The sequence below is a fragment of the Eptatretus burgeri genome, chromosome 10 (assembly GCF_056783735.1).
Source record: "Eptatretus burgeri isolate ZD-2024b chromosome 10, Ebu_testis_v1, whole genome shotgun sequence".
Lineage (NCBI taxonomy): Eukaryota > Metazoa > Chordata > Myxini > Myxiniformes > Myxinidae > Eptatretus > Eptatretus burgeri.
In genome coordinates this window covers 17116300-17143297 of record NC_140970.1, presented here as the reverse complement: position 1 = coordinate 17143297, position 26998 = coordinate 17116300, and the positions used below count along the sequence as shown (strand labels likewise).

Genomic DNA, 26998 nt, shown 5'->3' with positions numbered 1-26998 from the left:
AGTACAAACAGGTCAACAGAATGTACTCAGACAGTGCATATATTTTTTTATTACATGTTACCACTGCTTGAACATGATGGTGTGATGGCTGCATACACAGTTCAACACAAATGCATTTTGGCTTACTAGTGAGAAGGCACAAAGTATTGGGAAATTTATAAAATTGCATTTGCTGCCTATTGAAGCTTTTTTATGCAAGGTTGTGAAGCAAAAAATTTGATAACGATCAGACAAAAAGTCTCAGTTATTGAATTTTATTTCACTACAAGACCACCTTCTATGATATCGATTATGAATCACGTGTAATTTATTGGATAGGAAAATCACAATTAAACATCCTCACTCCATTTCCTAGTGCCTAACTAACTTATGGATACTTACCTCCAGTGGCCAGTCCAATTTGCGTTGGTGGCAAGCTTGGCTGTCCGTCACTAGTTGATAGATTTGAAGTAAACTTTCCACTTGGTGAAAGATTCTGTTTAACAAATCACAAGTAAGTTAAACATGCAGTGGGTCTCTCAAGAAATCAATAATACCAATGCATTCACTTACTCACTCATCTTGGCTGTACATGCAGGCTGGTGTTAGGCTTAATAAAAGTGTTAGTAGCTGCAAAGTTATTTTCTGTCATATTAGAAAACAAGCCTTGGAAAGTTCAACGTGCAAGAATGTTTAAAGTCCTTATCTACAGCAATTAGTAAGTGTTCCATACATTCATAAATGTACTGTATTTATGCAAAGACAAAAGTGATATTTAAGTAGTGGTCATAAATCCATTCATGAATTGAACCAAATACACCACCGAGTCAGCCATGTGTGCTGTGATTTCCACTGCTGTATGAAACGATGGAAACATCTCTGGTCTACCTGTTTTGGTGAGCTGCCACAAAAAAACAAATCTGCCTGTTTTATAAATTTCATGCTATTCTTACAGCACCAAATGAGTCAATGCAGCAAATGAGATATGTGACTGCTTCCTTCCTTTTTGCAATCCATGGTTTGTATGTACATCATCTTGCACAACACCCTTAAGAACACAACTACCAAAATATGCTTTTTCTCCAAACGTCTCATTGGGGGTCCAAAAGACGAGGTTCCTACGTTCGACAGTGTTGCATAAATCTACACACAGGCAATGCAAATATCCTAATAGCAGTTATGATACCCGTGATCCCCAAAAGAGGATAAGAACATAGTGTCATGAAAGAGGCCACAAAAAACTGGATATTTTTGTGATTTATTTTTGTGTACAGAAATCTAGGCTCATGGAGGAGCTAAATGACAGAGGGCAGCAGGTTTACAGACAAACAGAAGATCAAAGAAGAACAGAACACAAAGACATTGCACATGAGTGGATGAGTGGCAAAGAAGAAAGTCGATGAGTGGTGGTCAGCAAGAGAAAAGGAGAGCAGAGGTAGATTTGGGAAAAAGCATGAAGTGACACTCGGCAGCAATCTTGAAACACTGCAGGTAGGGGCTTGACAACAGTCACGGACAGTCTGTTCCACATACAAGAGAACAGAGGGATGAAGGAATGGATGTGACCATTCAGCTTCGAATTAAAGAGGGTAATCAGGAGTGGGATTTTGGATAATCAAAATAAGCACCGAAGGTGCAGAAAAAGTCACATAAACTGAACTTCTTAACTCAATCGCTGATGTGAATGTGGCTAACGAAAGTGGAAAGCCAAATTGCAGATTATGGAAAGCTGTTTGAGATTGTGAAATGATGACTACATAAGGCAGGCTTCAGGACTGATTTTGAGTGAAAACACTCAGAGAAAGAGCACTATGGAAGGCATGCAAACAGCAAGCATTGGCTTTTCAGGTATGACTGTCAGGTTAGACATGAAGACGGGACATCTTCCTCTGCATAACAATAAAGCTGTCCAAAAGCAGCCACTCAAAGGTATCTCATTAGTAGGCAGCGACTCCACAAGGAAAAACATGCTCAGCTATTTACATTTGCAGCATCCTCGGTGAGGGTGGGGGATGGTGTGAGTGAGTGGTCATGTGGGCCACAGTCGAGAGGTGCAAGTAGCTCTTCCAGGATTCCAGAACACTCGCTGGCTGTGCGTGAGGAGGGTGTGGAATCTGGCTCAGGGGGCTGTGTGCCAAGTGGGGAGGGTGTGCGTATGAGCTTTCGCTGCAGGTGGGGAGGGATGAAGTCATCCAGTGTGAGTGAAGTGCCAGTGTCAAGCAGAGGCGGGGTTGAAAAAGAGGCCAATATATGGTCCGATGCAAGAGTAGGGGTGGTCGTTTGATGTTCCGACACACCGCCTGGACCCTTTTCTGTGTGCTCATCAGGCTGCAGGAGGGAAGGCGGGCCTACAATCAGTCAGATTCGCACAGTTAATCAAGTTCTCATGACCCCAGATTTGTATTGATGATTGTCGTGAAAAAAAAAAAGATGAAAATGTCATACTGCTACTACCCTCAACACAATCAAAACTGTGCTGTAGTCATGTACAATAACTTCAGTTAAGCATACATGACAGAGCAAAAAAATAATAAAATAATAATGATTTTATGAACAAGTTACTCCCATACTCAAAATGTAAAATCACACTTAAGCCAAGTTATGTCATTATTTTTTAAGGTAATTACCCTGGTCATCATTGATGCAGTCCCCAATTTATTGTATTATAAACTAGGCATTTTTACCCATCGCATTGCTGACAGTTTTCATCAAAAGACAGCATGTTATACTTCATAAACATTCTGCTCTATTCACCCAATCATTTTCCTGAGGTTATCTTTCATCTACTTGGAAGTCAGCTAACATCACCTTCATCAACCATCTTTGGTGCTTATCTATGATGTGAGCAAAAATCACTTCCGCTTTGCTGCAAAGCTCAGGGTTGGATGCTTTGGTCTGAACTTCCACTTAAAATGAGTGAAATGAAACATTTTGAAAAATTCAAAATATTCTCTCTCATATTTCAACATCACCATAATGCGTATTGTTAAGTTGTTTAAACTTTCTTTATATAAGATGATTATTTGTCATACTCGCTACAATGATATGATACCGGGTGGTGCTATATGATACACATTTACATAGAGAGAATTGGGGTCTTCTCCCCACCCTGAACTCCTTCCCCCAGGTATGCTACCCCAACAGAAACCATACTTTGGGTACCCTTCGGCAACATGCAAAATGTGGTTGGAATTGGTTCAGTATTTTTGTTTTTAAGCAGATAAAAAATAAAAAAGTATTTATACAATTACACTTTTATGGTGTAGATTTAAACAGAACACAGACATTTTGTATCATGAGATAGATGCCTCACTATTTCAGGCAGTGAAGTTTAATGGACACCCGATAAAGACAATTCGAGATGGTCTATGTTCATAAGTTACTGTTCAGCGTGATGCAAGGACAAATGGTCCACCAAAATAGCATTGTGATAATTAAATATAGAACAAATTTAAATGCAAAGTATAAAATTACCATTCTACTCACAAATAATCAAGGCAACTTTCAAAGTCAGTATCTCAAGGGACCGTTGCAAACATAACCAATACGTCAGTATTATGGTACACTGGTTGACGAGTACTTTTAAAGCTTGCAGAAACCAATTTATCCCCAAACATAAATCAGATTTGATAACACCAGTCTTTATAAATTATTGTTCCCAGTCCCTTCTAAAAACAAGTACTCCTAACAATGCAGAGCTCCTACTTTGTTGAGAATTTGAAATGCAATTGAGGGTCAAAAGTACCTGAAGGTTCGCCATTGTGTGAAAATAAATAATTACATAAAGCAGCATCATAATCAGCGGTTCACATAACTGGTACTCAGGTACTCATGTGTGGTAAAAACAACTAAATGTGTACTTCAAAGATGTTCAGAAAGCTCAAAAGCATACCAGCACAACAGAGGCTTTTGATGGAAGGTTTTCTCATCGAGGGTGGAAAAAGATTCTTCTGTGATTTAAAAATTTAAGTGTACAAAATTCTGTTTATAAATTATTATAGATTATAAGTTATATTAAAACTTGTAACTTCCATGATTAAAATAAAAAGATAGATGTGGGGAGAACACCTGAGCGAAGAGGAAGAGATGGGGTTACTCAACTCGTGTCGGTAAGATTATTTTGTGATAATTCTCACAATTGATTTACAGTGATTTCAAAATTTAAATGTATAAAATATAGTTTATAAATTGTAACAATATAATATATAACTTATATTGTAAGTTTATAACTTTTAAGATGAAAAAAAAATAGATCTAAGGAAAACACGCCAGGAAAGAGGAAGAAGATGAGGCTCAGGAGCATCCCGAACGAAAAAAAAGAGTGGTTTGTGAGTGTGTCGTCTGGAGTGAACATTCTGAGAGACAACTTACAGAGGAGTAAGATGCATACAAAGCTGAGAGGTGAATTAAAAATCGCAGTGGTGATTGGGAAATCAGACGACCATGATCAAAGCTGACAATTTTTGTGAGTACCAAACCATTTCTGCTGGTACTCATTGGTGAAACAAATTAAAAAAAAATTGTGTGAACTCCTGATCATAATACCTCACCTAATGAGTGCAACCATATATCCAAGATGAAGCAAAACCATTTATAAAAATGCTCGATCATGTCAAAGAAGAAAGCCGATACTGTTATTACCCTTGCCGAAGGAGAGGGTATTGCGTTTGGGTCCATTTGTCTGTCTGTTTGTTTGTCTGCACAGAAGTTTCGTGTTTTTCTCCACACCCGCTTGATGGATTGAGAAAAAAATTTCCCTATAGGTATGACTACTGGTGCAGAATATTCTAATCATTATGATGTCATAGGTCATGTGGTGTGGCAGCCATGTTGGAAAAATGGGGGGGGGGACTTCGTACCTCTGTATCTCTGAAACCGCACTAAGGAAAAAATTGAAACTTGGCACATGGCAAGTACTCCTCATGGGAAATAAGTGATTTTTTAATGTCGTAGGTGCCTTTGTTATGATGTCATAATTGAAGCCATGTCTGTATGCGTTTGTTAAGGAATAATTGATAGGTCACATGGTTTGGTAGCCATATTGGATTGAAGAAAAATATTAAATAATGTTTTCTCTGGAATCGCTAAATCAATTGATGCAAAACTTCACAATTATGATATAGTAGTGATGGGGAATACCTGTTTGAAATTTCACCTTGAACGGATCCATGCTCTTGCAGCTAGAATTAATTTTTTTGATATGGGTTATTTTTATTTTTATTTATTTTTGTTTTGTTTATTTTTAGAAAAATTTTTGGATCGTTTTTTTGAATAAGGTTCACTTGGCTGTGCCTGTATGGGTTTGAGGGTAGACGAGTAGCAGCTAAAATGTGAATCTTATCCAGGTTCCTCCTGATGACTTCGTCTTTGCTTTTTGCCTTTTTGGGTTCCTTCTGATGACTCCAATGCAGGACTGTACCTATTTGGTCTTCCATTTGATTTGAATTGAATTTATTTTAATCCAATTCTGAATTCAAATGAATAATAATAAAAAAAACGTTATGGGTCAGGGTCAGGGTCAGGTGTCCGATCAAAATGGGGTTGCATCAAAGCGAGACATCTTGGTACCCGGTCATCACTGCCAGCAGTTATAAAGTGGCAGTTCTAATTATGTCTCTTATTAATTACGTAACACACCCGTGCACAAACGGCGCACAAAATACACCACACAAAAGAAGTCCTGGCAAGGGTCTACAATCTCTGATTGCTCTTTTTCTTGTTGGTTCTCGGTAAGAAGTGTAATATTTATCCCAGATGAGCAAAATCAGCATGTCATAAAAGGCAGTAACATATTTACACGTGACAAACACTCAGTTAATGAAGTGCTTGGAGCATTTTGGAGCACATACTGTAATTGATCTGAGTGTGCAAGAGATTAATCCTCACTATAATTCACGTTTATGGTTTTGTGTGTGTGTGTGTGTGTGTGTGTGTGTGTGTGTGTGTGTGTGTGTGTGTGTGTGTGTGTGTGTGTGTGTGTGTGTGTGTGTGTGTGTGTGTGTGTGTGTGTGTGTGCGTGTGTGTGTGTGTGTGTTTGTCATGCTCCTTCTCCTACAGTTCTGGACTGATTACATCCTGACTTGCTACATAGGATTAACATGACCCCAATTGATGTACAGAGGTGTATTTATCTTCTCCAGTGGTCTTGGGGGGGGGGGGGGGGAAGCGGTGGTAATTCTCAACGTCAATGTGTATTGTATAGCGCCGCCTCGAGGTGGGTGGGGGTACTACAAGTCTCCACCATTTACTACACAGTATTCCTGTCCCCACGTTTTCCAGTGCATTGAGTTGTTTTGAATTATAAGCAACGGGTATGTTTTTGCTTCATGCATGTCACGGGGTTTTTTAACCTATACAGCGCTTTCAGTTGCTTATACTGAAATAAAGGTATGTGTCAGAAGAACGTGTTGCATGTTTGGAACAAGATCACCCATAGGATGGGAACCCTGTTAGTCTTTGTAAACTGCAAAAAAATTGAACTTTAATAATACAGGCTGCTCAAACAACAGCAGAACAGTTGCCTACCAGAGTGGATCCAGTTTGATGAAAATTATGGGTTTTCAGCTCAAACTTTAAAACAGGATATGCTGCACAGTGCATTTAATACATCACAAAACATGTAGTTGAAAATGACTGGATTTTTGTTTGATTTATTTCATGTTAAGAGTAGAATTTGGCAAAGAGAAAGCATTTTTAATTAAAAATCAGTGGTTCAGCCTGTTCTACAGCTTTTTGATAGCAGAGAGGCGAGTCACTTGGAACATCAGCAGCAGCATTTAGGTCAGAATAAAAAGTCTAGAAATAATTATTTTTTTCTATATGAAGTCGCGGCTCATGAAAGAGACTTTAACTGAAGTATTTAGTGTCTGTGAGAATACTGAATTCGTAAAATGTATTAAAATGTACAAAACTATGTGTTGTAATCATCCACAAAATATTCATGCTCACACTCAAATACTGTATACACTCACTGCTCAAGGGTATATCCCCTCTCAGGTCAGTAGTACATCTATAGCCACAGATGCACTAATGATGTTAGCAGCACAGAATATCCTTTTTGAAATTATTGCAGCCTTTGAAGAATGAGTTGCCTTTTCACGCAAGCAGATTTATACAGCATTCCTACAGAAGTAAATGAACAGCTTTCATCAAGGATTGAAATGTGCAAATAAACTGCATTAATACCAAGAGACATCCAATGACTAACGTTTGAAGGCAGCACAGGCTGTTTTGATGAAGAAACTGTTATTGAGGAATATCGGCTGGTGTTGGTGGTGCAGATGGTGGTGTCCTTTTGCTCCATCAGTGTTTCAAGTGCAGTTGAGAACCGTGGCTGAAGGCAGCTCAGAAACGGTGGTGGAGGTATTGGTGGCCCAGGGAGTTCTCCAATGGTTGAGGCAAGACCTGTGTTGGGCTGCGTAGTCACAGTGTATTTTGGTGGAAGGTGCAAGCCATGCATGTGAGTTGTGGAACATAGTGGAGAGATGAGTGAGATAACTTTTCCCATTGAATTTTGTGGCTCACTTTGCATGGTGAACTTAGCTGGAGCACATTTGGACATTACTGCAGTGTTCAGGACATCAAGCAAGTGTGTGGCTTCAGATTTGGGGAATGTGCAACTATGGGTCAGAGTGTTAGCAGCCTGTGTAGTGTTTGAAGGAAGTGAAGAGTTAATGGCAGCAGAATATGTAGCAACAGGGCTGGTGTGGTTCAGAGAACGAAGGCTGCTGTGGGTGATTGGGAAACTGACAGAAGTGACAGCATGCGAAGATTTAGAGAGGGGCTGCCATACTGCATTGACCATTGGGAGTTTCGCATTCTGGTAAGCAGTGCAAAATGAACACAAACACCCCGTAAACAAGAAACAAAAAAAACAATTATTTTTCAAGTAAATGTAATAAGAACAAAATCGATTTATAAGGCCATTTTGTTTTTGTAATGTGTGATGTTTGTGAGAATCTTTCAACAGACTGTGTCATTTGGAAGAAACAGCAGGTCACATGGAAGGGACAACATGCCACAAAAATATCAGAAGACTATTTTTGAAGATTTTTGGATAAATCAAAATTGTTGTAACATGAAGACATAGAATCACGGAGGGATACTTTTTTATTTTGCAATTAACCTGTTCCACAAATAGCTCATCCAAAATACACCAAGCAGTTTTTTTGTTTTTTTAGCTCGTCTACGAGTTGGGATGAGTTGTTAAATCCACAACAATTCCCTTCAGTCGGTCAGTCTGTCCTTCCTTCTTTTTGGCAATGAGTCCATTAACATTTTTTATTTTTTCCCTACTCCTCCGAGGCGGCTCAACGGATCGCTTTGAAACTCGAACGATGATTCATGATGTCGATGTGCAGAGGATAATGGAGCCCTTTCTGAAAGTTCCATCCACATGGTGAGATAATTATCTAATCAAGTCAAAATTAAATTATTTTTCTGGTTCAGGGATTTTCACACGTTCCGGTCAAATCTGCAGCAACCTTTTCCACCTCACTAAAGCTAAGTTTTCCGAACCAGTTTTGTCGCGTTTTTATGTTTTATCTTCATCCAAATGTTTTTGTTATATCTCATCCAATATTTCATGTTAAATCGTACGTTGTTTGTGCTATATCTTGAATTTGTTTCGAATTGCTCAACACCTAACACAGCCATTTCTTGGACAGAAAGTGTGAAAATTATTTGTCTCTGTGTTCCTCGTTTTGCTTCCTCCTTCCAAATATCTTACTTCTACCTCCTCAACATTATCCTATTTCCCCTCCTTGCTTCAAAAAATCAAAACAATAAATAAATAAATAAATAAATAAATGAACAAACTTTATTTTTCACTTTCACTTCACTTCTGCCTATACACCCCCCACCACTTTTTAAATATCTCCAAACTGAATCTTCATTAAATATAAATTGCTTCTTCCTTTAAAATATTTTAAATAATTATAAAATGCATTTCAACCCTTCCACCAAATCTTCAGAATGTTACACATTCTTCTTCTTCTTCTTCTTCTTCTTCTTCTTCTTCTTCTTCTTCTTCTTCTTCTTCTTCTTCTTCTTCTTCTTCTTCTTCTTCTTCTTCTTCTTCTTCTTCTTCTTCTTCTTCTTCTCATAGATTATTTTCCAAAACTGTTTATCAGTGAAGCACTTGGTCCACCAACCATACCCCCGCACATGGATAACCATGTTTCTCCGTGCCTTCAACAAAAGATCTTATCTCCCATCTCATGATCTTTATCTCCATTTGTCAAGGTTAGGATGTTGGAATCAGCATCCCACCACTTCATGTCCCCACCATCCACTTCCACCCCCACCCACCTCCTCAAAGCTTCATGTCCCACCTTTCTGCCTCCCTCCTCAACCCACCCTCTTGATGCTTCCACCTCACGCCATCCTCTCAAACCATCCCCTACACCCCCACACACTCAAACCTTCCCAAAGCATCACCTTGCCCCGCAAAGCCTCACCCCCAACCTGCACGCTCCCAATGCCTCCTCTCCCATCCCTAAATGTGTAGACCTCAAACATCCAAAGTCTCCACTTCAACCTGACAGTTCGCTCAGTCCAGGCTGCTGCCGATAAATAACAGAATCATTCCACTCACAGGACATCACTGACTCCTTAGTATCTCTCCTTGGTTATTGTCTCCTCCGATTTACGGCCTGAACCACGTCCCAGTGGCACAGTGGCACTTTACATGAAGAACTCAAATTGTCACTGTCCTTGTTCTGAACTTAAACCTCACAACCCCGAGGAGTACCTCTGGCTATGACTTCCCTCTGCTCCCACTTCTTGTTTGTCTGTGTGTTGTATTGTCCTCCAAACACTGACTACTCCATCTATCAATATATCTCGATATATATATATATATATATATATATATATATATATATATATATATATATATATATATATATATATATATATATATATATATATATATATATATATATATATATATATATATACATACAGTGGGGAGAACAAGTATTTGATAGACTGCCGATTTTTCAGGTTTTCCCACTTAAAAAGCACGTAGAGGTCTGTAATTTTTATCATCGGTACACTTCAACTGTGAAAGACGGAATCTAAAACAAAAATCCTGAAAATCACATTGTATGATTTTTAAAATAATTAATTTGCATTTTATTGCATGAAATAAGTATTTGATCACCTCCCAACCAGGAAGAATTCCGGCTCTCACAGACCTGTTAGTTTTGTCTTTTGGAAGCCCTCGCATTCTCCACTCATTACCTGTATTAACTGCACCTGTTTGAACTCGTTATCTGCATAAAAGACAGCTGTCCACATTCAATCAATCAGACTCCAACCTGTCCACAATGGGCAAGACCAGAGAGCTGTCGAAGGACATCAGGGACAAAATTGTAGACTTGCACAAGGCTGGGATGGGCGACAGGACAATAGGCAAGCAGCTTGGTGAGAAGGCAACAACTGTTGGCGCAATTATGAGAAAATGAAAGAATTTCAAGATAACAGTCAATCTCCCTCGGTCTGGGGCTCCATGCAAGATCTCACTTCGTGGAGCCTCAATGATCATGAGAAAGGTGAGGGATCAGCCCAGAACTACACGGCAGGACCTGGTCAATGACCTGAAGAGAGCTGGGACCACAGTATCAAAGAAAACCCGAAGTAACACACTATGCAGTCATGGATTCAAATCCTGCAGCGCACGCAAGGTCCCTCTGCTCAAGCCAGCGCATGTCCAGGCCTGTCTGAAGTTTGCCAATGACCATCTGGATGATCCAGAGGAGGAATGGGACAAGGTCATGTGGTCTGATGAGACCAAAATAGAGCTTTTTGGTTTAAACTCCACTCGCCGTGTTTGGAGGAAGAAGAAGGATGAGTACAACCCCAAGAACACCATCCCAACCGTGAAGCATGGAGGTGGAAACATCATTATTTGGGGATGCTTTTCTGCAAAGGGGACAGGATGACTGCACCATATTGAGGGGAGGATGGATGGGGCCATGTATCACGAGATCTTGACCAACAACCTCCTTCCCTCAACAAGAGCATTTTCGATGGGGCGTAGCTGGGTCTTCCAGCATGACAACAACCCGAAACACACAGCCAGGGCAACTAAGGAGTGGCTCCGTTGGAAGCATCTCAAGGTCCTGGAGTGGCCTCGCCAGTCTACAGAGCTGAACCCAAGGGAAAATCTTTGGAGGGAGCTGAAAGTCTGTGTTACCCAGCGACAGCCCTGAAACCTGAAGGATCTGGAGAAGATCTGTATGCAGGAGTGGGCCAAAATCCCTGCTGCAGTCTGTGCAAACCTGGTTAAGAACTACAGGAAAGGTCTGATCTCTGTAATTGCAAACATAGGTTTCTGTACCAAATATTAAATTCTGTTTGTCTGATGTATCAAATACTTATTTCATGCAATAAAATGCAAATTAATTATTTAAGAATCATACAATGTGATTTTCAAGATTTTTATTTTAGATTCCGTCTTTCACAGTTGAAGTGTACCTATGATAAAAATTACAGACCTCTACGTGCTTTGTAAGTGGGAAAACCTGCAAAATCGGCAGTGTATCAAATACTTGTTCTCCCCACTGTGTATATGTATATGTATATATATATATATATATTGTTACGGTTGTGGAAATTCGCATTACACCATAAAGGGCCCTCAGGTGAGATATCTCTGTAAGTACATGTGTAGTTAGCCCAAACCCGTTGTATGGAGGGAATTTATGTGATCCATCCGGGCTGCGACGCTTTGAGTTAGCCATTTTTCTGTTCTTTTATTTCAAACAAACAGCATCTCAACAACCATGCCATCCCCACCACAGCGTCAACCACACTACAATGACGCCACCTCCACCACCTACGCTACCACATCATCGCTTCTCCAACCATTCGCAAACACCACCACCTTCGTCTTTACCTTCACAACTTCATCCCACATCATCGCTTCTACGGCCATTCCCAAACACCACCAGTCAACACCAAGCGTCGTGTTCCTGGAGCCATTCGGCAATGGAGGCCAAACGCGTCGATCCGCGGATCAGGAATGCTTCACGCCCACTTCTCCTCTGTCCAATGGGCAAACGCAAGGCGGCTTGGCCCCGCCTCCAGGCGCGTGTAGGTGAATTCCGTCTATGTCCGTCTATGCAAATTTTAGGATCAGGGAAGGTTCACGCCCATTTTTGCCCGACCAATGGCTGACCGGGGGGGGGGGGGGAGGGCAGTGTGGCCCCGCCTCTAATCGCGTTCTGATCCGGGAATTTGCATATCCGTGCCTCCTGAGAGCTATAAAGATGCGAGCGGAAGGCGACTCGAGAGTTGAGCGTGAGTTAAGCGTGGAGCATGGAGTGTTGAGCGTTGAGCGTTGGGGTTGGGGAGCGGAGTTGAGAGTTGAGCTGGAAGAAGTGGAGTGCGCGCGGTGGAGCTGCAGGCGGCGGGTCGGGGCAAGGGAGCTCGGGTCCAAGGCAAGGAGGACGGCGGTCAGCGACGAGGTTGCAGTGTGGGGGATCGCTCGTCTCGTCGCGGGACACAAGCCAGCCAGCCACTCCCTCCCCCATGGCATCAACAATTTCCCCTTCCCCCACGCTGAGATAGTGCAAAGGGGGGCCCCGTTCCTCCCCCACCCCAAACGTGGTGCCAACGAGCACGCCAGGGGCACGGAGTCGGGGCACAGCGGCGCGGACATTTTGCGGCTTACCCGCCAACGCGTCACGAGGACGCGGGTAAGACCTCCCCGGTCTCGCGGACCTGGCAGCTCCTCTAGGTCCCGCGCACATTTGGCCTACGGGCTTGTCTGCCTCCTTGTCTGTGAGGGTGGCTTCCTTCTTTTGCTTTTGTGTAAATGTGTGTTGGCGCCATCTGTGAAGTAAAACTGTGTTAGTGTTGCCGTGTGTACGCGTTAGGTCGGTGTTAACTGTTCTTCTTGCCTTTGCTTTTTGTGTATTCTGTATGGCTGTATATAGGTGCTTTCCGTTTGTCGCGTGAAAAAAAATGCTTGTTTGTTGAACTGTGCCCGTTTCGCTTCGTCTTTTCTCTATTGGCATCTCCATCTTGCATCACGTAAGGGGTTCGTAGTGGGTTCAACATCCCGGTAATTAATCTGAACCATCCGGATCGACGATAACACTGCTCGGTTATCCCGATAGTACGGAACGGGCCGCCCAAGCCGCTCGTGTCCGGAGTCGACCTGTGGCAAGGTACGATCGCCCGGTTAACCATCCACGTGGGTACTTAGGTAGGTCGAGTTTGGCGAACAACCCTACCCTACGCGGGTGGCTGATTGGCACGATTGTGGTGAGGTCGAAAGGCCCACCGGTGACTAGCTCCCAGCGTTGTTCCGAGAGGGTCGCGACAGAATTGTCCGTCCGGCGGGCGACGTGCCATGATTCAAGTTACGTGGCCGTTCGCACGCCGGCGGGTGCGAATTCGCAACAATATATATCTCTATCTCTCTCTCTCTATCTCTCTTCCCCATATGTGGGATTTCAATTGTCACCATGGAAATGGGTGGGTGTTAGTATCTCTCTCACCAAAGATAGCACTTCAGCAAAGGATTTCTGTAACTCCATAGAAACTGAAGAGAGGGAAGAGGCTGCAGCATGCCTGTCTGAAGGATGAGGGATGTAGAGCACAGACTGGAGTCATCAGCTAATAGATAAGGAGGATTTTTCAGAGAGTTAGAGAGATCACTTATGAAGATCAGGAATAGGACTGGGCCCAGAACACTGCATTGGGGCACTCCAGGGAGAGGATATGAAAGGACTCCGTTGAGAGCCACACGTTGGCTGTGAGAGTAGAGGAAGTCAGGAAGCCATGTGTGAAGTTGGCCTTGGATGCCATAGGCAGATAGATTGGGGAGTAAGGCAGGATGCCAGACTGCATCAAAAGCACAAAATACTTCCAGAGAGACGGCCCAGATCTCGTGTCTGGCATTAAGGGCTTCCATTCATTGTTGGGTGAGTAGAAGGAGCATGTGCAAGGTTGAGTGACCTGGTCTGAATACAAATTGATGATCTGAGATGAAGTTTTTGGATAAAAGGAAGGATTTCAGGTCAACTGTGATGATGGATTCCATGGCCTTGCTTATGATTGGAAGTAAGCTGACATGTCTGTAGTTTACAGGATCAGTTTTTGCATATTTTTATGTAATGTGTGATGTTGGCTGCTTTCCAAGCAGATGGAAGAATACCTTGGGCAAATGATTACATGAAAAGGGCAGAGAGTGGATGTGAAAGAGCAGAAGAGCAGGATTTTAGGACACATGAGCAGATGCCATCCAGTCCAGTTGCAGAGTCAGAGTGTAGGGGTAATAAAACATTCTCCACCTTCTGAGGTGCAAATAACACAGAGTCCAGAAGCAGTTGGGTATGACAGGGAAGGATGGGTACTGAGATATTGAGGGGTTGGGGTCACAAGGTTTAGAAGCAAACACAGAATTGAGGCATTTAGCCTTCTCACAAGCAGAGTTGGTTGTGATGTCATTTGAAGAGAGGGAAGGGGTGGAAGGCGAGGATACACTGGGGACAGACTTAACAAGGTGCCACCAGGTTTTAGAGGAGGGAGACAAGTTTGAAAGTTCATTTTTGAGGTTGGACAGATGTTTTCAGGTTCTCTGGAGAGTGGATGCACACTTGTTAGAAACTTTTTCGAATGCACCGAGATTGCCTTTGGTCATATTAGCCTTCCAGGAAAAGAAGGCAAGTTGTTTCAGAGCAACTGCCTCACCACAGGAATCAGTGTACAATGGGCGAGAAGAGGGTATGATAATTGAAGACGAGATGACCTCATAGACCCCTTCGACCACTTTGGCTCCTTTAAACCCGAACTACTTTTGGAACATACCCTTCAGACCTTTAGACCCTTACATCCTTTAGACCCATTCGATTCCAACTACTTTTGAACCATACCCTTTAGACCTTTAGACCCCTCAGCCCTCACAGACCTTTCTACCCATTCCTTTAGGCCCAAAATGGAAAATTATTCCAAACAGGAAACTTACTGTTTTTAAGGATCTCATAAAGGACACAAACAACAAGTACGAAGAATGAATGGAACATGTTAAATAAGGTGGTGTACAAGATGCTGCATCAATAGCAGTAAGCTTCGAGAATTGTTTTTTTCCACAACCTTTGAAGTCTCTATTTTATTTCAATTGAATTATATACTTGAACACTGTCGAACACAAATCTCCTTTTTCTCACTTTCAAAACCATTCTGTTTGGCAGTACTTGGACAAAATATCACGGCATTTTACGTCATCATGACCAATCAAATTGGCTGCTCATAGACTGTGCCCATGTTATTGTTGTATTGCATTTTCCTCTCGTTATATTATTATTATGATATTTATCTCAAGCCTGTGTGGGGTAAGGCGTTCGATGAACTCTCTAGTTACCCTCACCGAAGGAGACGGTATTGCATTTGGCTCCATTTGTCTGTTTGTTTGTTTGTCTGTACAGAACTTTTGTGTTTTTCTCCACAACCGCTTGTCGGATTGAGACAAACTTTTCACCATCGGTGCGACCAATCACGTATAATGTTTCAATGATGATTAATGAATAATGATAGGCCACGTGGTGTGGCAACCATGTTGGAAAAGCAGAAAAAAATTGGACCTCTATCTCTGAAACCATACCAAGGAAAAAATTTAAACTTAGCACACGGCAAGTTCTCCTCATGTGCAATAAGTGTGATTTAAAAAAATGTCTTTGGTGTCTTCATTATGACATCATAATTGCATATGTAGAACATTACATCCAATCAATGTGAAATTTTTTAAGGGTCATCTCGGGATATAATGGTCCACCAAATTTTTTTTTCATGACATAATCGGTCATGTGATTCGGCAGCTACATTGTTTAAAAAAATAAAATAAAACCCTTCAAAAATCTTCTTCTCTGAAGTGGCTGATCAGATCGAGGCGAAACTTTACACGTATGACTGCCTATCCATGAGGAACAAAAGGCTCACACACATATGATGTCATAGGTCACATGGTTTGGCAGCCATATTGGATTTACCTGATAACCTATAAAAATCTTCTTCTCCAGAATGGCTGGAAAGATTGAGGGGAAACTTCACGTAAATGTTCCCCAATCCTTGGGTGTATAACTTTGTTAAGGAATAATTTAAAGATCACAAGGTTGGGCAGCCATATTGGATTTAAGAAAAATATTAAATGTTTTCTCTGGAACCGCTTAATCTTCACAATTATGATCTAGTAGTGATGGAGAATAAAGGATTTTAATTTCAACTTGATAGGACACATGGTCTGGCAGCAAGAATTATTTAATTTTTTGATCTGGTTCTTTTTGTTTTTGTTTTCTTGAATAAGGCTCACTTGGCTGTTCCTGGATGGGTTTGGGGATAGTGAAGTAGCAGCTGAAATGTGAATCCTATCCAGGTTCCTCCTGATAAATACAGCTTTGCTTTTTCCTTGTTCGGGTTCTTTCTGATGACTCCAATGCAGGACTATACCTATTTGGTCTTCCATTTGCTTTGAATTTAATTTATTGTAATCCCATTCTGAATTCAAAGGAATAATAATAAAAATTGTCATGGGTTAAGGTCAGGTGTCCAATCAAAGCGAGGTTGCATCAAAGCGGGACATCTTGGTACCAGGTCATCACTGCCAGCAGTTGTAAAGTGGCAGTTCTAATTATGTCTCTTATTAATTAAGTAACGCATCAGTATACAAACGCCACACAAAACAAGTCCTGGCGGGGGTCTGCAATCTCTGATTGATCCTTTTCTGGTTCATAATGAATCACATGCTCCACGCTACCAGTTTTTTAATTAATAACAAGCAAATAATGAGCATCCAATGTGTTGCAGTTGCAAGCTCCCCAACAATATAATAAAATAAATAACACATGCACACACTCACACATGATGAGCCTGTGTGGCTTTGAATATTGCGCAGGTGGATTCAATGCTTTTCTCTTGTGTGTGTTTGCAAGCATTTACCTGCGATTCTCTTTTATCAGCGCTGGAAAGACTGGGCCGCACACTCCGATAACCCTTGGCCACCAACGATGAACCAACCATATCTCCGTTGACGGCAGATGGTGTTGTTACTATGTGCCGGCCATCTGTTCCACAAATTAAACCACGATGTTGCTTGTTTTACAACAATGAAACAAATATATATTTTGAATCCCATTTAACAATCAAGCTTTGCAAATGTAAACACATCAATAAATCCCAATAAATGTTAGTTCTTTGTCTAAACTTGAAAAATTATAGACAGTTTCCACAATCAGAATTGGAGTCATCAGAAAGAACCCGAACAAGGAAAAAGCAAAGCTGTATTTATCAGGAGGAACCTGGATAGGATTCACATTTCAGCTGCTACTTCACTATCCCCAAACCCATCCAGGAACAGCCAAGTGAGCCTTATTCAAGAAAATAAAAACAAAAAGAACCAGATCAAAAAATTCATCAATGATCTCTCGGACTCTCTGGAAAATCCTCTATTTCTCTTTGCCGACGACTCCACCCTCTGCCGTACCATCTGTCATCCCTCAGACCGGCAAGCAGCAGCTTCTTCACTCACTGCAGATGAGTCATCTGGATAAAATCACAAACTGGTCCAACACGTGGAACATGTCTTTCAATCCAGACAAATCTCACACTCTCACTATGTCTCTTCGAAAGGACCGTTTACAAAACCCCCCCATCCACTTTCTCAACAATCCTCTGGAAGAAGTCTTTTCTTTCAAGCTTCTAGGTCTCACTATCTGCCATGATCTTTCCTGGGAAAGTCACATTTCCAACCTCGCCTCAAAAGCCAGTCGCCGACTGGGAATCCTCCGTCGTTCTAAGTCCTTCCTCGGCCCTCTTGAGCTCCTGACCACTTACAAAGCTTTTGTCCGTAGCCTGATGGAGTACTGCTCTCCCCTCTGGGCTGGTGCTCCTGCCTCCCACCTTTCTCGGCTTCACGCTGTCGAAACCAGGGCATTTAAGATCATCGGCATCTCCTGCAATGAAGCTGAGTCTTTGGGCCTCTCACTCAATCACCGCAGGTTGGTCGGTGGTCTTTCTGTCTTCTACCGACTCCTCTCCAGCCTTGTCCCCCCTGCTCTCTCTGCGATTTGTCCCCACCACATTTCCACAGGGCGCTCAAGGTCCGCCAACAACCCCCTTCTGGTAAAACTACCAAAATCACGAATCACTGCTCATCTTCACTCTTTCATTCCTCTTTTTTCCCGCCTTTGGAATAAACTTCCTCACTCTATTCTTTCCCATTCTTCCCTCCAGGCTTTCAAAACAGCTGTTCACCACCACCTCTTATCTTCCCCCATCCAAATCCTCGATATTTTCTACCCCCGATAATCCACCCAAGCCCACTTCCTTCATTTCTCCTGCTTTCCTTCCTGAAAGTCCCTGAAATGTCCATCTTCTCTTCGCCATGTTCCCCGTCCCATCCCCATCCCTCTCCCTTCCACAGTTCACCTAATGTGTCTGTTCCCCACTGTTTTGTCCCTTCCACTCCCGCCCCTCTTGTCTCATGCCTCCTTGCTGTGAGTTGTGTGTTAGCTCTCATACGAGCCTCGACCAAGGTATACAAAAAAAAAAAAAAAAAAAATCAATAACCTGGCAACTCATGACTCAATGATGTACACCACTATTTTAGCTTCACCTCGTTTTTTCCCACAATCATAGATAAAATTTAAAATTAGTTATGCCTTGGCCTTTCAAGCACATTTGTAGTGCAAGAAAATGAGCAAGAAAGGGCAAAAGACATGGAAAATTACCTTATAAAATCTATATCATTTTGAAAGCAAATGTTGATTGATAATTATCCAGACTTGGTGGCGTAATAGTTAAAGCGTCCGCTCTGAGACTGGGAGATCACTGGTTTGGAACCCCAGACAAGTAATACCATAGACTTAAACAAACAACTATAAGTTGGCAACACAAGCACAGGCTTCGGTGGGCCTACCTCTTCCTGCATTGAAATTCCTTGTAAGGGAACAGATTTCTTAATATATTTACACTCTATACAAGTAAATAAAATTGCATTGACAAAATCCCCTCGAAGGAAAAGCAAACAAATTTAAATTGCAGTAGAAAAACATTTTATACAAAAAAGTTTATGCACAAATGGTACTTTTTTCTAAAGAAATATTCATTTTGTACAAAAGTACAAAATGGAGTAACAAATGTTTTTTGTTTTTTAATGGAGTAAAAAACACAAAAGGAGTAAACAAAATTAATTTTATACAAAAAAAAATGCAGTAAAAAACATACAAACAAATATAAATAAATAAATATATTTGAAGCACATGAGACGATGCTCACTAGCTTTCTTCACCACACACCCACTGTAACAGGTAATTAAGCTGTGGAGAGCAGTGAAGGACAGTGTTATTCTTTCTCTCAGGGAATAACAACAACCTAGAATAATGATATTCAAATAAGGACGCATTTCTACATTTGGGAGAAGGTCAGTTCTTCCATAAATACGATAATAAATGAAACATAACACACGGCATGATTGTTAACTAGATTGTTGTGATGTGTACAGAAGAAAAATAATCTCATGAATGACATATTTCAATATATTTCCAAGCTGCAAACGTTTGCCATTATTTAAATAATGACACGACAGGTTCTGATTCGACAATGTAAAATGCACCAATTGTTTTCATCTTAATCATTTTGTCACAACTGATAATATAATGAAAACAGTTGGAGTCTCATGGAAAAGAGAAAACAACCAATGAATGACCAGTCAAGTAAGATGCCGAGGTGTTGTTGGCATGGACACACACACACGCACACACAAAATTTATTTTGAACACATCAAGGCACCAAGGGATTGAGAAAACATACATTGAACTAATCGGTATGACATACATAAAGTATGAAGAACAAGTGTTGCTGGTGAAGGCTTGCATCAATCGAGACAGACAGGTAGAACAATGGATAAAATCAACAAGAGATTGATTGAGATATGCTAACCGCTGTGGGAAGCAAGGAGAAACTGACTCTTTGGGCTTTAACCCTCTTTTACCCTGACAGAGGGTTAATGCCTGAAACGTCAACTTCTCCTTGTCTCACGTAGCAATTAGCATACCTCAATCAACATCCTGTTGATCCCATCTGACAAAAAAATGTAACATCCTCAAAAAGGATCCATGAAGACAAAGAGAGAGGGGGAAAAAAATCACGATTGAGAAAGTTGTTCACCAAGTAGATACAATAACACCTCAGTTCCTTGAGGCAACAATGAAGAAATTTTCAAGACACTTAATTTGGAAGACAAATTCCGAAGAATAATGGAGTCAACATCATCCACATACAATTTTCAGATGACAATATTGTATTTACAACAAATCCAGAGGCATCACAGTCACAAATCCAGGAATCTGCATGAAGGAACCTGTAAAATAGGACTGAAAATGAATTTATAGAAAAACAAAATCAAGTTTCACAAATGCATTCTCCCCAAGCCAGTCGAAATAAATGGCATAAAATTAGTCAAACAGTTAAGTGTACTTCCACCAATTAGTGTCGTTACCTGAGAACCGGATGCCCAGAATAAACGGTACATAAATGGACTGGAGTGCTTTTGGAAAAATAAGTGCTCTTCTCAAGGGGAAGCTGCCTTTGTCTTAAATAGAAAATCTTCCATGAATGCATACTGCCTTTCATAAAATATGGTTGCCAAAGTTAAAGCTGAATTGCAAAAAATGAAGAAGCTATATGTTATTTTATAGACAACTCAAGGAAGCATAGAAAGATGTATGCTTGGAACACAAGAGGAGAAACAAAAATAAACAAATGGGCTAAGCACAAACAACGTGTGTGGCCTCATTGAAAAAGTAAACTTTACTTTTCACTCCAGGCATGAATTGTGTGACCACATTTCCTATTTCAATATCCTGAAACAGAAAATGCCTGTATCTGCAGATACATGGGTCTGCCCTTCCTCTCGGAACCTCCACCCACCTCCTCTTGATAATATAAAGAAGGTCAGTTCTTCCATAAATATTATTATAAATGAACCATAAGATGGCAACAATTCCAGCATCTTCTGCTCTTTTCACACACCACAACAGCATATGTCTCACACCCACGACCTGTGCCCAGACCACATAGCCTGTGTACCACTTTTAGAGTTCGGATAGTCGTGCTGGTGGCAGTGTTGTCATTCATGCAATAATCTTCATTTCCCTTCTTCAAGTGTGTCTGTGGAGCTCCTCATATTTTCCTTCTTGCTTGAAAGATGAGTTCGTGATGGACACTGCTGAGGCTAAGGCTGTCTGTCATAACTCTGTATTTGAAGAAAGTGCCAAACTCCCAAATCCCTCTTTACCCATATGCATCTTGCAGAATAAAAATCATATTGCATGTGAACTCTTCTGCCAGGGTGAATACATTTATCCTCACTCTTTCCCCCTCCACCACTGCTGGACCAGATGGCATTTGTTCTTTTATACATAAAAGTACTCATCTTCTCTGTTTATGCCTCTTCTTCAGGTCATTCCTAGAGGATCGCCTGCTTAGATTGTAAAAACTAGCAGAGTACCCACCCTACAGGCGATCTTGTTCCAAGCATGCAACACGTTCTTCTGACACATACCATTATTTGGGCAGTGTATAGGCAACTGACAACTCTGGAGAGGAAAAAAAAAAAAACCATGGGTTATGTGCCTGAAGCAAAAACATACCTTCCACTTATAATTCAAAACACCTCACTGCACTGTAAAATGTGGGGACAGGAATACTGGAGTGTAAATGGTGGAGGCTTGTAATATCAGGGAAAACCTATATGTGGCACTTCATGATATACATGTACATAGAGAATTTGCGTCCCTTCCCCCCCCCCCCAAGGCCACTAGAAAAGATTTTTTTAAACGCCCCTATCCATTCATTTAGGTCACTGATCCTATGTCGCAAGTCTGGATGGAATCGGCCCAGAACTGTAGGAGTAGTAGCGCAATAGACAAACAAACACACAAACACGAGGTCCGTGAATTAGAGAAAGAATAAGGGAAGAAAGGGGGAAGTGATTGTGAATTTAATCTTCCATCTTTATTTACTTTTAACAAACATGAACAAAACAAAAAAACAGTTTGTTCTTAACAAACAGGAAGAGGAACAACACAGGCATGATTGGCCGAATGGCCTTCTTATCCGCCAAAGTTCCATGTGTAACGTTGTTAGGAACCTGAAGAAATGGGGAAGGGAGGACAGAGTTGGAGGTGGGGTGCATGGAGTGAGAAGAGGGAGATTGAGACGTTGGGAATGGGGACTTGCAGTGGGAGGGGGGGTTAAGTACTTTAGGTTTGGGACAGTTAAGGACTTGAAGAAGAAAACGGGAGAGGTGACAGAGTTGGGATCGAGGGGTTTGAGGCTTTTGAGGGGTGGAGAGGGAGTTGAGGGCTTGAAGAAAGGGAAAAGGGAGCACAGAGTTTGGGTGTGGTGGTAGGGGGGAGGGGCAGAGAGAGGACGGAGTAGGGAAGGGGTTTGAGGACTTGGGATTGTGTGTGGGGGGGGGGGCGGAGGGGGGTTGGGGTTGGGAACCGAAAGTCACATTTTACATTATGCAGAATTTCCATGGGTCCCAGATATAGTCCTGTTGTGTCTTTTGGGTTCTCTAGGTATTTTGGGTCCTTGTGGTCTTTAATGTCGTTGTAATCTTTTGGATCCCCTGGGTCTTTTGGGTCTTCGGGGTCTTTTGGGTCCTCTGTATCGTTTGGGGTCTTCAAAGTCTTTTGCATCCGCTGGGTATTTTAGGTATTTAGGGTCCTCAGGGTCTTTGGGGTATTTGGGTCTTTGAGGTCCATTGGTTCTTTCAGAGTCTTTTTGGTCTTATGAGTATTTTTGGTCTTTTGGATTTTTGGGTCTTCAGGGTCTTTTGGTTATGTCAGGTCTTTAAGGGTCTTCAGGGTCTTTTCGGTCTTTGGGGTATTTTGGGTGTTCGGGGTATTTTGGGTCTTTGGGGTCCATTGGGTCTTCAGGGTCTTTTTGGTGTGGCGACCTGTCCAGGATTGTGTCAAATAGCCAAGGAGACTGCTTCGGCAGCACCAACGCTCTGCACAGAGTATGGTCCCAATGGATGGATGGATGGATGGATGGATGGTCTTTGCGGTCTTTGGTGCGTTTTGGGTCTCCAGGGTCTTTTGTGCCTTTTCAGTGTTTTCAGTCTTTTGGGTATCCTTGGACCTCACATTATGTTGAGGTCTTTCGGGTATTTTGGATCCACACACCACACCACATTGAACTGGATCCGTCCATTCAGCCAATCATCGAGCCACCTCGTCGTGTGCCTCTCAGCCTACATGAGCGCTTGAAGGCCAAACTGCTTGACATGAAGACACAGGGTATCATTTCCAAGGTGGATGAACCAACGGACTGGGTGAAGAATCATGTCGTCGGCGAGAAGAAATATAAATCGTTATGTTTGTGTCTGGATGCCAAGAATCTCAACAACGCAATTAAGCGTGAGCACCAACCCATCCCAACAACAGATGAAGTCATGGGTCAGCTCGCCGGAAAGAAGGTATTCAGTATATTTGACCAGAAGGACTCTTTCTGGCAGGTTCAATTAGATCAAGAGAGTGCCTTCAAGTGGACTTTTAATTCTCTTTTGGGGTGTCGGCTTTTTAACCGTCTAGCGTTCGGTGTGACATCAGCCAGTGAAGTTCTCCAAGGGAGGAATGAGAGCACATTTGGAGAAATTGATGGGGTCTTCCTGAATTGCAGATGACATGATTCTTGCTGCAACCACCCCTACTGAGCAAGATGCCATCGCATGCAAAGTACTGGACCATGCTTGAGAGAAAAACGTCAAATTCAAACCAAACAAGATCCAGTGGAAGGTTGCAGAGGTAAAATACATGGGTCATGTCCTCACCGCTGCTGGGGTTCGCCCGGATGAAGACAAGGTGCATGCTGTGTTGAAACTGCCAACTCCTCAGTCACGTCTGGAGCTGCAGCGAGTTCTGGGTGTGGTTACTTACCTCGGTCTGTTCATACCCAACATCTCGACCATCACAACACCATTGCGTCAGCTGCTAAAGAAAGATGCAGCCTGGGAATGGCATGGAGAGCATGGTGCAGTGTACCAGCTGTTAAAATGCTCAATTGCCAAGCATCCAGTGTTGAAGTTCTTTGACCCCGCAAAGCTAGCAGTCCTTCAAACTGATGCATCTTCAGCTGGGTTAGGCGCATACCCACTGCAGGATGGGCATCCTGTAGCATATTCCTCTCGGTCTCTAACACTGCTGAGCAGAACTATGCCCAGATAGAAAAGGAGCTTCTTGGAATCGTATTCGGGGCAGAGCGTTTTCATCAGTACATCTACGGGTTTGACACGATCGTACACACCGACCACAAGCCACTGGTGGCTATCATCAAGAAGCCATTGCACCTGCTCTCACCCAGACTTCAGCTCATGATACTTCGTCTTCTCTGATACACTATGTCAGTGCAGTATGTCCCAGGAAAGTATCGATACATTGCAGATACACTCTCCAGAGCACCATCTAGGTTGCCACTACACGATCAGACGCTGGAAGACGACATACACCTTCATGTACATAAATTGGTCACTGAGCTTCCAGTCAGCACTGGCAGAATGAAGATACTGCAACGTGAGAGATCACTACATCCAGCGCTTCAACAGCTCAGCACTACCATTGCACAAGACTGGCCTGCGCATCGAGCCAGAGTGTCTCTGATGGTGAAACCGTTCTGACCTGTTCGGGAAAACATCCATGAGTCTGAAGGCTTGCTGTTCTGTGGCGAGCTGATCTAATCATCGTTCCAGCCACAATGCAACAGGGCATGCTGGCTCTAATTCACGAAGGGCATCTAGGAGTGGGAAAGTGCAAGGCACGGCTAGACCCATTTTGTACTGGCCAGGTATGTCAAGAGACATAGAATCACGTGCTGCTGAGTGTGAGGACTGTGCCAGATTTCGGCCTGCCAATCAGAAAGAGCCACTCATCCTGCACAGCATCCCTGATCGCCCATGGTAGAATCTGGGTGCCGATATATTTCACTTCGGTGGAAAAGACTATCTCATCCTGGTGGATGACTTCTCAAAATTTCCTGAAGTGTCACAGCTAAATGAGCTTACGGCGACCGTGGTCATCTCAGCAATGAAAGCGAACTTTTCCCGCCATGGCATACCAGAAGAGGTATTCACCAACAATGTTTCTTTTGGTAGCGCAGAAATTAAGGACTTTGGACACGAATGGGGCATAATATTCACAACCTCATCCCCAACATATCCGCAATCCAACGGTCAAGCTGAGCGTGCGATTCAGACAATGAAACAGGTTTTGCGAAAGGCACATGAAGACGGTACTGACATTCCATGAGCAATCCTTGCCTACCGCAACTCTCCTATTAGCGGAATGACACTCTCTCCAGCTCAACTCTTGATGAACATGAGGCTAAGGGATAAATTACCTGTTTACAGTAAAAACCTCCAAGCTGCAGATCACAGCGCACCAGGGCCTTGCCTCGAAGGTTGAACGACTACATTCTATCATAATCATATCGTGTGGCTTTTGAGTATTCGTTAGCTGCTTATAAAGTTTGGTTTTTACTATTTTTATGGAACATAAACCAGCTTTTGCTACTTTCAGCCTTTCTCTTCATACTGAAAGGGGAGATGTAATAATATTGTGCATTATATGCTTGCCTGATTGGTTGTATTCCGCTGGCATGTACGTGTGTGTGTGTGTGTGTGTGTGCATGCGCTAATAAATCCGTCAGTTGGTCCACGCAATGTGATCATATTCGTGTCCGGCATCATTACAAAATGATTTTCAATTTTGCTTGACTGCCAGACAGGCAGACAGAGTAATAAAAAATCACCTCACTCCTCTCTGCGCGTGTGTGGTCGGGACAAATTCAGAGCCAAAGTACCGTTAAGCTACAGGTTTGTGCTCAAATTCATGTTCTGATTCATGTTCAATATATAACATTCATTTCAAATTAAGTAGTTCTTCGATCATAAACTGATGGTTGTAGACAGACAGACAGACAGACAAAGTGAACCAATTGCTTAACCCGCTTTTTGCTTTGTGTGCATGGGGTGATTAACCTCAACTTCACATCCTGACTACGAGGCACAACGGATCAGTAATATGTTAACATCAAAAACCTGGTGTGTATCAACAAATAATCATATTCATTCTTTACTAATTTCACAAAGTCCCTTGACTCGTCTTTTAATGCAAGAAAGGCCTTTATTTCCACTATATCAGTCCATAAAAACCAGCTGGCAAATCTAATTTCGTTCTGCACTCAGCCTCGAAGATACGAGTAGGTACAGTCATAGGTCCTCCAAGGCCTCACTATCAGCAATGTTGTTGCCCTAATGAGGTCATGGAATCTACAGTCCTCTGTGTCATTGGCAGTTCGTGACATGAGGCTTTTTCAGTGTACATACGCTTCTTGCTCAATGAAGGAAGGTCAGTGGCCTTTCAGTTTTTAATGGTTCCATTCTTGTCTTGCATCTCCTGCTACTCTTGTCATCACTCCGTTCAACTCCTGCCCCACTTGGCTGCATGAATTATACCAGAAACCCTTTCCTTGTTACCCCGCTGATCAAGTCTAAACCTAACAGTCACCACTATTCATTCATCCCCATCTTCTCAAGTCTGTGGAACTGACTTTCTGTGTCTATCGTCGAGAGCTCTTCCTTGCAGGATTGTAGGTCTGCGGCCAACCACCACCAGATGGTAGCTCTTAGTTCTCCCTGTGAGCTCTACTACACCTGCTGAGACCATATTGCCACTCTTTACCGGAAATTCCTCCTCTTGTGCTGTGATGTATCCAAATGTTCTGAGCTACTGTTTTGTTGTCACCCTATTTTGTAGTTGGCGATTCCTTTGCCACCTGTTATTTTTCTCTTCCATGAGCCTCGATACCTGTATATAAAAAAATAACTTCTCTCTTGCAAACACAGGGAATCCTTTCACCTTCTCTATTTTTTTAATTTCCTCATCTTTGTCATACTTAATTTTATCACTTTGTTGAGCCTGGAGAGAACCTTGAAAATACAAGATAT

General features: G+C 42.2%; 1 protein-coding gene across 41 annotated transcripts in view; it reads right to left on the bottom strand.

Annotated features, from left to right (window-relative positions):
• Positions 1 to 26998, bottom strand: part of LOC147018003 (sorbin and SH3 domain-containing protein 1-like) — a 329576-nt gene that overhangs the window by 174615 nt on the left and 127963 nt on the right. For 21 of the 41 annotated variants that reach the window (XM_085897162.1, XM_085897163.1, XM_085897173.1 and 18 more), the window contains 4 exons: positions 16927 to 17051; positions 7187 to 7798; positions 1963 to 2307; positions 382 to 475 (listed from right to left, as the gene is read on the bottom strand). In XM_085897162.1, coding sequence (XP_085753288.1) covers positions 382 to 475; positions 1963 to 2307; positions 7187 to 7798; positions 16927 to 17051 — 1176 coding nt within the window. Of the gene's footprint in view, positions 1 to 381; positions 476 to 1962; positions 2308 to 7186; positions 7799 to 16926; positions 17052 to 26998 lie in introns of those variants that run through there. The other 20 variants (XM_085897184.1, XM_085897183.1, XM_085897185.1 and 17 more) reach the window with 7 other exon arrangements.